General features: G+C 41.7%; 1 protein-coding gene across 1 annotated transcript; it reads right to left on the bottom strand.

The window, feature by feature from the left end:
• Positions 1–1,473: 1,473 nt before the first annotated feature.
• Positions 1,474–11,123, bottom strand: vamp8 (vesicle-associated membrane protein 8 (endobrevin)). The gene is made up of 3 exons (XM_030105532.1): positions 10,936–11,123; positions 3,881–4,048; positions 1,474–2,753 (listed from the first exon to the last, which is right to left on the bottom strand). The coding sequence occupies exons 1-3, from the start codon at positions 10,948–10,950 to the stop codon at positions 2,562–2,564; spliced, it is 375 nt and encodes a 124-aa protein (XP_029961392.1). The 5' UTR covers positions 10,951–11,123; the 3' UTR covers positions 1,474–2,561.
• Between the last annotated feature and the right edge of the window lie 1,136 nt (positions 11,124–12,259).

Genomic DNA, 12,259 nt, shown 5'->3' with positions numbered 1-12,259 from the left:
TCCTCTCCACCATCTGGGCTGTGACCTCTGCTTTCTGTGACGCCCGTTCACACTGCTAATGTCCTAATGAGGAGCCGCTCTAATGTGATATGGATCCTGGCTGCAGGCGGCGTGGAAAGTCCTGCACCCGGCTCCATGCGCAACCATCAAGGTCGGGGGAGAGCGCACGAACCCGGCGCGAACCCGCTGCGGCCGCTCTGTGCCGCACAATCAATACAGTCACATTTTTCGACAGGGCCCGGGTCACACGGGGCAGCTGTCCTTCAGGCGAGCCGGGGACCTGCGGTTCACAGTCAGACCTTCACACTGCTGCAGCGCAGACCAGACGGACACATCCTGTCTGAAAACACTGCTCCGATCAGCAGAGCTGAAGTCAATTATTTCACATTAGTCACATTTCTGAAAGACAACTGTCCTCTGCTATGTAACGGCCTCTTATTATAGCTTCCTGGTGCTGTAGCGCCCTCTGTAAGCACGACACATCCACTGCAGGCGAGATTAAAGAGAGAGGATGCTGCCCTCTGCTGGTGATGACAGGAACTGCAAGCCAGAGGTGGTGGAGGGTTGAACTGAGGGCTTTCTGCATGTTCTCCCTGAGCATGCAAAGGTTAAGGGCTTTCCACAGATCTTTAGGAAAGACCTGATGCACAAAGAGCAGGAAGCCAGAACAATCTTTTAAATTAGAACTGCTAAAATTCTCACGTGAGCCTCAGCAGCTGAATGCAAAGGGAGAAAAAGTTATTCTCTGTCACTCAGGTTATTTTCTAGTTATTTCTGTTAATGTAATTATCTATTTTGATCATAACATATAGTCAGACTGGCCTTCCCTTGAGCATCTCAACTTTTAAATGTCAGATGGTTCAAATTTCACATTTATCAGTGTTTTTCAATTTGAAACTATTTAAAATCCATGCTCCACTTTAGTTAAAAGATTTAGAGCAAACCATTTTTGTGCATAAATTACAAATACACAAATTGTAATTCATTGTGGTAATTTAGTCAGATTTGGGATTAAATACTGAAAAGAAAACATGGCTGTCCAGTTAAAGACCGTGTTAAGACGACAAAAGTTTCAAGTGAAAACAGCAGCGACACCGACAACACTCTTATTTAAAATTCTATCTTGTCTTTGCAGAGCATGAATGCACAGTGAACATCCTTAATCACAGTTCAGCCTCATCTCCATGTGCAATGAGTGTAAAACAGAGACGCTGTAACCTCTTAAACGTTATCTGAGAGAAACTTCCTGTTTGACTTTCAACTTGGTTTTTCACTTCTCATTCAGTCGGCTCTCCTCAGTTTAAGAAAGTTGATGAAAATATTCAGATATTCTCCTCTCACACTTAAATTTAATAATAAAACTAATTCAGTGTTGATATGCAACAGCAGAAAGCAACATGGGGGTAAAGAGAGGCTGTCACTGTGCTGCCACCTGGTGGCAGCAGCACACACAACACACAGGTCACGACACGGCTCAGGTGAAAATTTATTTCAAGTAAGATCGATAAAACCCTTCAATAACAAAAGTCACGAGGAAAGAGAACATTCAGATTACAGAAGCGTGCAGGAGTTTAGATCAGGAGGAAAATAGGAAAGAACACGAGAAACTACTGCATCCCAGAAACATTTAAGTATATATATTAAAAAAAAAAGAAAAGAAAAATACAGTAATGTTTGTTCCAACGCTGCTCATCCATTCTATACCTTCATCTAAAAAAGATTAGTGGCAGTAATCAATCAGTTTGGATGAGGACTTTACACAGAAACCATCATCAGGGACAGGAAGAGGTGAATGTTGAACAAGACACTTTTATTAACAGGGGAAATATACACTCACACACACACACACACAGCAGGATGCTCTATTTACACCAGGAGAGCTGAGCCTCCTGAAGCTGACTGGACTGTGTAACGGCAGACAGGAGGAGACGGGACGTTGCTCCTCCTGCTCAGTTGATCCTTTGCCAACATTAGTGTGAACAGCTTTGCTGGCGGGTTGGTTTAATGGCGTGCCGGAGTTTAGAGTGTGAGCCGATTAAAGTATTTCCTGATCAATCCAAACATGCTCGATTGATCTCCAGTAACAGAAGATCCTCTGTAGCGAATCACTTCGAGTAAAGACACTCGAGGCGCTTCAAGGACACGAATGGTAACATATTAATCCAACAGAACCATTTCAACCCCGCATCAATCATTAAAACGTCATGTGGTGCGATTTTGTTTAGATTACTGAGGTTAAATAAAATAAAAGAAGAGAGAGAACATGAGCTTCGACGAAAGAAGCTGAAGGACTTCTGTCTTCACTGCATCTCCGGTCGTTGGAGCTACTTCCTCTTTGCTGCTGTGAAATAACCGCTACGTGGTGAAAGGTTTGTGTCGGCCAAGCACTCGGAGCCGTTCTGCAGCGAAGGCGTCCGAGCTGGAAGATAAAGTGCCTGAAACCCAAAGAAACCTGAAAGTGACAGATGAGAAGTGAGACGGCGCCTCTGTGTTTCTATACATGACTGTGTGCTACAGCGGATTGGCGGCGGCGCAGCGGCGTCTGTACACGGGGCTCGGCTTCAGGGTTTGGGTTTGCCGGTGGGATTGACGATGGGGGGCACAGGCTGGCTGACGGGAATGACCCCGGTGGCCAGCAGGACGATGATGAGCAGGATGACCACCACCACCACCACGATCACCACGATCAGCTTGACGTTCTTCCACCAGTAGGCCCGCGCCACTTTCTGCGACGTCTGCTTGAAGTGCTGCGCCTGCAGGGGGGGGAAGACAGTCAGGATGAGAAAACCAACAAGTCTGCAACTGTTTGAAGTGAAATTAAAACACTTCCGTCGTGTTACAGCATTTTGTTCTGCTGAAACAGACATAATTGACCATGTCAATGTGAAACTCTTCTGAAGAGAAACCACAAAGCGACACGTTTTCACTTGAAATGTGTCAAACGGTCTCAGGCTGTGGGCTTCCTTCCACTTGACGAAGTGTTTGTTTGTCATTAAGACAGGAACTTTCAAGCCTTAAACCAGGGCGTGCTGCCTTTCTTAAGCTTCTGCTTCAGCTCTGAAGGGAGTTAAGCTTAGCTAGTTATCAAACCTGAGCTCATTCTGGTGCTTCCTCCACACGGCTAACTGCGAGCCGACTCTGGTTCAATGATCAGACGCCTTACAGGGTGATGAAAAAAAAAAAAAAAAACAGAAGAAAAAATATTACATCAAGAGTATTTTCTGTTCTTAACAGTCAATTTGTTTTCCTGGTGGCACAGGAAGCTCTGTCTGTGTTTTGAAAGACACTGGAGCTGACCTGTGAAGCTATAAATACCGGCTGTAAGCAGAACATTCCTCCTGCACTGCTAAAAATTAATCAACATTCTCAAACAAGAAGTGGCTTCAAATATAAAAATGCAAGAAATGATTAAAAAAACCAATAAAAAAGGGAAACAAAAATAACAGCAAACATTAAAAAGGAAACATGTAATAAAAGCAGATGAATGTTGATCTAACTGAAGATAATCAGACAGACCCCCGTTTACACACACACACACACACACACACACACACACACACTCCTAATCATCATATATTTCTAAACTAATCTACCAAAACTGGAGAAGTAATAAACCGCCGACTGACAGAATGAGCTGTGACTGAAACAGTGAAGAAAACTGTCACAGCTCATTTACGCTCCGTCGCTTCTTCCCGCACTCGCTGAGCCGCTGAACCGGTTTACCTCCAGACACTGGAGGTTTATCGCTCAGCTGACAGCTCGCTCACATCAAACCTCACTCTCGATCCAGCTGACTCAGCTCACACCTCGCTCCAACTCAACCTCGCTTCAGCCCATCTCTGGCTTGTGAGCGGGAGAGCCCCCGGGCTGAAACACTGACCCCTGCCTGCAGATCCTCCGATTTGCCCATCAGGTCGTCCAGCCGCTCTCCTCGAGCCAGGATCCGGTCCACGTTCTCCGTCATGATGCTCTTGACTCCGTCCACCTGGTCCCTCAGGGCCTGGACCTTATCCTGGGGCTCCGGCGCTCCCTCCACTCCGCCCAGCTCCTGAGAAATAAACAGAAAAAAATGAACACAATGGCAGAGTTCAACAAATCCTCAGGACAGTTTTGTTCATTAATTATAGAGAACGCTCTGTTTCTAATATATGTTTTGCTTTGGATTAAAAAACAAGTCATTTTACTGAATTATGAGGAACAGATTCTTCACTTCAAGCTTGGTTACAAGTTCACATATGATGCGATTAATCACAATTTAAAAAAAGTTGTTGCACGCGGCAGCCGTAAACAAAGCTTTCAGTTCAGAGGCCGCGCGCATGTGCAGTAGGCTCATTGCTTCAGGGGCTACCGGAGGCTACACAACAACTTTCTTCTTCAAGTTTAGTGGAAAATACCACGGAGGTGGCGAGTCTGCCTATAGAGACGAGGTGGCGCAGCTGTCGACATGGTGCACAGACAACAACCTCCTCCTGAACACCTCCAAGACCAAAGAGAGGATCACTGACTTCAGGAGGAAGAAGACAGAGACTCCTCCTCTCACCATCAGCGGGGACGGTGTGGAGAGGGTTGCTGACTTCCGTTTCCTGGGAGTCCACATAGAGGAGAACCTGGCCTGGAGTGCCAACACCTCTGCGCTGCTGAAAAAGGCCCAGCAGAGACCGTATTTTCTGAGGATCCTCAGAAAGAGAACATCACACAGAGACTGCTGCTGTCCTGTTACCAAGCCTCCACAGAGAGCATTCTAACATACTGCATATGCATCTGGTACAGCAGCTGCACAGTAGCTCAGAGGAAAGCACTCCAAGGAGTCATCAACACGCACAGAAGATCATTGGCTGCCCTCTCCCCACACTGGAAAACCTGCACAGCTAGAAGAAAGCTCTAAATATCACAAAAGACACTTCTCACCCAGGTCACTCACTGTTTCAAATGCTGCCTTCTGGGAAACGTTACAGACAAATGAACACAAGACAAACAGACTCAAAGATAGCTTCTACCCAAACAGCAACAACCAACCTCAGCAAAACGAGGAAGTGATCATCCTACTTTCCTAATGACTGTGTGTGTATGAAGTCCTGTGCTGTTGTCTGTCTGAATGTGTCTGAATGTTTATTCTTTGATTATGTCTTAAGTTTTTCTTTTCAAAAAGTAACTTCTCAGGATTTTTTAACTTTTATGAGCACTTTAAATTCCATTGTACCTGTGACAATGACAATAAAGATCTATCTATCTATCTAAAATGGACGAATATCTATCGGATGAAGATGTTGTGGACGTGGAGGAGTGGCGTGAGCGGACCATGAGTTTTTGGACGATTAAGCCGTTTTAGGAGCAGCGTTACATGCCTGTCTACTAGCCGTGTACGGATGTCCGCCGCTCGATTTTGGATCTAAATTTATCCCGAAGCACTGTTTGGATCAGAAAAGCCTTCTGGGTGAGGATATTGTTCTACTTCATTCTATAAACAACGTGAAAGCTGTTTAGACCGTACTTTTCCTTTAAGCTGACTGCCATTTTCAAAGCTGTCCTAATTTTAATATAGTTTGAGTGATGCTGATCTGTTGTGTTGTTTTGTGTTAAAGTAAAGAAAAAATGAATAAAAATATTCAAAAATAATGTAAGTAAAACTGACAGCACTAAAAAAGAGATAAAATGATTTCTGTAAAGTGAACATTTTAAAATATAAATAACAAAAAACTGAAGATAATGAAGAAGGAAAAAACAGGAATTCAAATAAAACTGTGAAAAAAAGGGAGAGAAAATAAAGTACCATGACTCAAATGAATAAAAACAAGGCATTGACATGCATTAAATGTATTAAAAAAAAATCTACATTTAAAAAATTAAAAGGGCACAAAAATCATCATAATAGGGGAGAAACTAAAGCATATCAAACAAGTTTAAGCTGTGAACACATAAAGAAACAATGATGCAACATTTGAAAAGTGAAAAAAATGTAAATTTTTAAAAAGCAGGAAAAAATGTGCAGAAATACTTCTTGAAAAAGTGGACTTAACAAGAAAAATTAATAAAAAACAATAAACTAAAACAAAAAAGTGAAAAAAAAGTATTGCAAACTAATGTTTAAAAAGACAAAGATTCCTCTGTAATAGTATTGGTTCAGGTGGACTCACTGACCTGCAGGTTAGTGTCTGCTTAAAAAAAACCTGATTGAAATAAACTGAAATGAGGCTGAGGCCCCATTTAAACATTTTCAAGTTTCAAGGAGGACATAAGCTTTTGTTACATTTTGGAAGTCCATTTACACGACAACAGTGCTCAGAGAAAACACCACTTTCAAAAACGATCCGACACGGTCTCCATCTAAACGGGGGGAAAGGAAACTTTCTGAAACACTGCTACTGCGCACGATCCGCCGCAGTAAAGAGCTGTTCTGCACGTGCTCAGCAGAATGACAGCTGAGCGTCATAACTCCCGGCCCAGACTGTCCTCCTCCTGGTCCAGGATCCAGTCCAGATCCTCCTGGACTTGGCAGTTTCAGAGTTGACAGTCACTGTAATAACAGTCTGTCTTGGGTGTTCTGTCCATAATGATGTGTCTGTTCTCTGTTGTTAATGATCCTATTGTGCTGTTCTCAGTGTTTTCACTTCATTCATGTTTTGTATCTTCGTATCAGAGAATCTTTCTGGAGTTTCCTTTTGAAAGCTGAACTCCTCAAACAAAACACAAAAAAACTTGTCGTCTTCAGATTCTGAATGGTGTTACTGCCGGTAACCTTCATGAGAAACCCGAAGCAGGATCATCTCAAAAAGACTTTCCACGACACATTTTCACTTCAAGGCCAAACGAGACACAAATCATGTTGGACATCATTTGGACTCCTCCCGGTGCCGGTGCCTGTGTCAGCGGGCAGGGCTGCGCCCGAGGGACGTCTGGGTGATTCCACAGCCTGAGCGTGACGTGCGGGGACGTCCACGTCCCACGAGTCAGCGGGACGCAGTAAACAGCCGTCTCCAGGAAACCGGGCCGGTTCTCCTGCGTCACGTGGCCTCAGTCCTCCTCAACTCCTACAAGTGCTTCAGTAATCCGGGAGGAAATGCTGGACATTAGTCCAAAGTGCAGCCGCCACGCACTGATACATTTAACACAAGTAATACAGTAAAACACACAAGAGGCAAAAGAGCTGTTCTCTCCTCCTATGTGTGTTATCCGCCGAAGCCGGAACAGATTAAACAAAACCTTTCAAACATTCTAATTCTAAAACCTTAAAGTCCTCTGAGCCAAGCTGATATGTCCTTTATAAGTAAACTGATAAACATTCAAACAGCAGAGGATCGACAGACATCAGTACATGTGGTTAGGGTCAGGTTTTTGCCCGTTTAAATGTTTCTCGCTTGCACTAATCTTTTTTTTTTACCCCTCAAAACAAATAGTTGCAGTGTGAACTTTACACACTGTGTGTTTTTGTGAGAACTGTGGTTTGAACATAAAAATGTCAGAACTTTTCCTTCCACCTCCTTCAATCTTTCTTCTGATTTGGGTGAGGCCACAGAAATTACACGAGCGGCGGGTGTCAGCTACGTCAAGTCTGGAGATAGGATTCAAATGTTTCTGCTGCTGCAGGCCAAAATGACAACATCAACAACAAAAAAAAGAACCCTTCCTGTAAATGAGCACAGCTCACACAGAGGCTGCTCAGCTGGCACGTCTGTAACGAGGAAACACTCCTGCAGAGTGTGACGAAGCAAAACTTCTTTGGTAAACTCCTTTGGTTTTGGTTTTTAGGATGTGAGCTGAACAGGAAGCAGGAGGTGAGCTGTTCTCTTCATCAAAAGATCCACATACCTGCTGCTGTAACAGAATCCTCACACTGAGGAGCCCGTGTGTGTGTGTGGTGTGTGTGTGTTGTGTGTGTGGGTGTTGTGTGTGTGTGTGTTCTTGTATTTCTATCCTTGTCGGGGCCAAATGTCCCCATAAGGATAGCAAAACGTGGAACGACGTGCCTTGTGGGGACCTTTTTCCGGTCCTAAGTAGGAGAAACAGTGTTTTCTTGACCATGTTGTTGTTACTGAAAAAAGTAAAAGTGCAAAAACATTTCTTTAGGGTTAGGCTTTGTTGTGGTGTGGGTTAGGGTTAGGGTAAGGGTCAGGGTTAGGGGCTAGACATGAATGGGAGTCAATGGACGGTCCCCACAAGGATAGAAATACAAGACTGTGCGTGTGTGTGTGTGTGTTGGATCCTGTTGTTCTCCCTGCTCAGCTCAGTCCCTGCATGTCTCTTCACGGTCACTTTAATTCACAAACTGGTTGAAGTGCTTAATGACAGTCGATCTGCATCTTAATAAAACATTAATGCATCTCTTTCTTAACAGTGTTGCCACAAAACGTATATAAATGGATCAAGATGAGATGCAAAATGATCAAAAGAAACAAAAAGAGACAAATGTGACAAGATGTAAGCCATAGATGTTTCACGGTTGTTTACATGGGTGAAAGATGAGATTTAAAGGTGCATTAAGGAGTTTTTCAGCTTTAAAAATACTTATTTTCCACCATAAATATGTTACAAATATTCAATAATGTGTACAATGTGCCCTGACATATTCATTGTAAGGACCTCTAACAGCGCTAAATTGTCACTTGAAAGTTGCAGTGCCGGTCCGGCACCAGAATTTTTTGGGGAGAATTTGAGAGGAATGACGTAATGCACGCTCCGGCTGGCCTGATGTCCTTAAGTTTCGTTTTGTCCGCCATTACTACCGCCAGATGCTTAGCAGCAACAACTGAGCAGTACTGAGGATGGAGCTTCCAGAAAGTAAGAAAAGACTGGCTTCTAGCAGTGCCACAGCTCCAGCACAGACCGCACCAGGCAAAAAAAAACTCAAATTTTACTCGAGCGCTACTTAAAGACGAGGAAGGAGTTCCCCTCGTCCGTGCACGTACATGGATGGAAGCCACAGGCACGAGTGTTTCACTAAGCTGCAGTTACGCCCAAGGCCTGCAGGGGGGCGCTGTTTCGCATAAAACGTGCAAACTCCTTAATGCACCTTTAAAGTTCAAAATCTACAAATACAAAGGGATATAAGAAGATAAAAAAAATCAGCAAGATTTAAAAGAAAATTAATAAATAGACGTGTTAGATATAACGCAACAACAAACAGATGCTTATTATCTAAAAAGAAGCAGAACAGTACATCAAAAAATTAACACTGCCAAAACACAATCCAAAGAGATATTAAGAATTTAAAAAAAAAAGATAAAAACAATGAATGATGACTACAGATATCTGCAACAGGACCATTATGAAATCAAATAACGACAATCAGAATCCAAGCAACACCAAGACAAATACCAATAAAACAATCATATATCGCTCAAAACGAGAAACAGCAAAAACACAAGAGTGTGAAAAATGACCACAGTGACAAAGAACAACCTGAAAACATGAAGTTAAACCATCAGAGTCACAAAATGGCCAGAAGACGCTAAATAATGACAGACTAGAAAAGCAAACCACAGGCACCTCTGAGAAAAACGGTAAACGAATAGACCAAGACACAAAATGAGTGTGAAGACGACATACAGTAATTTACATCTGTTTGAGGAGCTGAGTCATAGGTGGAAGTGTCCAATACTTATTCTATTAATCTATATTTGGGCTATCTGTGCCTTGTTGAGCAATTTTTCAAAAAGTACTTGTCTTAACTGTTGATCAATTTAAAATTGAAGCGCCATACAGAAATAATCATTGAAAAAACAACTACAAGATCAAGATTCGTATGTCAATGGATTAAAAGTACAACTCCCTCAATAAAATCACTACTTTCAAAAAATGTCGACAATTTCAATTAATGTTCATTTTTAGCATTTTGATAGCAATTTGTGCAAATGTATTGATTTTTCACATAAGCCCCGTTTAATATTGACTTTTGTGAACATTTTCCATTTAATTTCTGCATTACAATGTGCAAAAAAATAATCAAATTATTAAAAATTAGCCAATACTTTGTCTTTTAATGGTCAGCAGGTTATCCACAAATTGGATTTACTTCAAGCAAAATAACAATAAGGTCCCAGTTACACGGAATTTTTAAGAGAAAATAGAAACTTTCACAGTGTTTTGGGTCTCTGTTTCCATGGCAACAGTGCTGGAGTCACTAAAGATATGACGTTTTGGAACACGGCTCCCAAGGTGGAACTTTTCCCGTCTCCGTGGAAACGGAGGAAAACACAGTTTTTAAAAAAGCCCTAACTTTGGCTATTTGGAAACTGCAACTTTTCTGAATGACCCACTGCTGCAGTAAATACTCCTTCTGTTCATGCTCAGTAGATGGACAGTCACAACAATGGCGGCTGTGTGTGGTTTCGATACAAACACAACCAGCAGCGCCCACTAGTGGCCCAAAATGAGAACAACATCATTCATTTTCAAAACGCTGCTGTGAAAACAGAAATCATTTCTGTAACAAAAACGCAAAACCAATGATTTTCCACTTGACAAGAAAACGGGGTCCACATGTCGACTACAAACATCACACTGTTAATACATCAATAATCGCGAGAAAGTATAATAAGTATTTTAAAAGACAGTAGGAAAAGGTGAGTCAGGGTTAAATGGCCTCATAGATGTTAAATGAGTCATGATTGCAGGTCTAAAATAAAGATTTACTTCAAGATTTGTCATCTTTACATAACTAAGAAGATGCATTGCAGATTAAAAAGATCTGACGTGAAGATTTTGTCAAGAACATTTTAACACTATTTTAAACAAAAACGAGTGTTTCTTGACTCTGCGGGTGTAATTCGGCCATTGTGTAACACTGAAGCGTCCCAGTTCAACAGTTAAAAGTTAATTTGTGGCTTTTCAGCTGCACTCCAGACTTTTTCCCGGTAAAATGCTGCTCCTTGTTGTTACACCTGTGGGATGTCGGTGTTGAACAATGGAGGCGAAGCTTCGAGCCGCAGAGTCCCTTACCGGATCGGTGTCCATGTTGTTGTATTAACCAAGTCCTTCGCCGGATAAACTCTCCCACGACACCTTTAAATAACCTAAAACTTTTTTTTAACGGTGTTTTTAAACCGAGACTTGAGCGTCCGAGGCTCCTCCGTGAAGTTTCCTCTCCACGAACTTCCTGTTTCTTCTTTCAAAGTGAATTCCTCCTTCAGCCGCCAAGTGCCCCAAAACACCGCAACCACTTCCGGTCAGGGCTTAAATAATAAAAGTCTTCGTTCATTAAAAACAGGAAGTGCACAGAAAATTGATTCAAATCTTGCGTTAACATTTTCATGTTATTAGAATTAAAAAATATATATGTATAGAAAAAAATTCCAAAGCACATTTCCTTCAATTCAATTCAGTTTGATTTCTATATTTATTAATTTATTATTTATATATTGCGAAATATACATCTATTTTTTTGTTTCAATTTTATTTTATTTGGGAACACCTATTGACTGTGGTAAAACCCAAAAGTTCCAAGCAAGTAATCTCAGATGCATGTTTTTTGACAGTATTACTTCTGGGGACAACACACACAGAAGCATAAAAATTTTGCACTAAAAGGCGCAGCTTGAATTTTTTTGCATTAATTAATATTTTCTATTATACTAGGTACAATAAGAATTCTGTCCACTTTACACAATGTTTCCTGAGAATCAACTTTTTGAAAACATGGGGAATGGAGAAACACAACTTTTCTAAAATAGCTCTTGTGCACATAGTAGCTGGACAACGTTTCCTCCAGAGTGTCATGACTCCCCGTCCAGATTCTCCTGGACCTGTTTTGAGTCACCGTAATAACAATTCATCTTTGTCGTCTGTCCTTGCCAGTGTCTGTGTACTCCCATTGTTGATGCCTATATAGCATATTGTTCTCTGCATGCACGTGTGTGATTTAATTACATAAACAAACAACAGTGCCTACAACTCATGGCAAGGTAACTACATTGTTTTTAACATTGGTAAATGTATGGCATGTGAACAGGAAACTTTCCTGAAGCAAAAATGCAAAAACAATACAGTTAATTTTAATTGTGCAGATGGATCCTCTAATCTGCTGCAAGCAGCTGTCCAGATTATCATTATTTGATATTTGTTAACTCTTAAAACACATGATTGAATGGATTTATTTATTTGGATGTTTTCTTTGGAGAGGATTAATCTGAGCACATACAGACACAAGATAACTTTTTCTATTCTGGTTCATGTTAGAAAGAGAAAAGAGGACAGGACAAGCAATCAAGTTATTAATAGACAGCTAATCTATTCAGTGTGTAATTGCAGGTGGCAGAGGGCACAG

The sequence above is a fragment of the Salarias fasciatus genome, chromosome 12, assembly GCF_902148845.1.
Source record: "Salarias fasciatus chromosome 12, fSalaFa1.1, whole genome shotgun sequence".
Lineage (NCBI taxonomy): Eukaryota > Metazoa > Chordata > Actinopteri > Blenniiformes > Blenniidae > Salarias > Salarias fasciatus.
This window is presented reverse-complemented; position numbering and strand designations above follow the sequence as displayed.

What these genes read in the sequence shown, in the direction of transcription:
- vamp8 (XM_030105532.1), bottom strand. An exon ending in CGGAGGATCTGCAGGCAGGG is followed by an intron (nt 2,754 to 3,880) that starts GTCAGTGTTTCA and finishes CCCCCCCTGCAG; the next exon opens with GCGCAGCACTTCAAGCAGAC.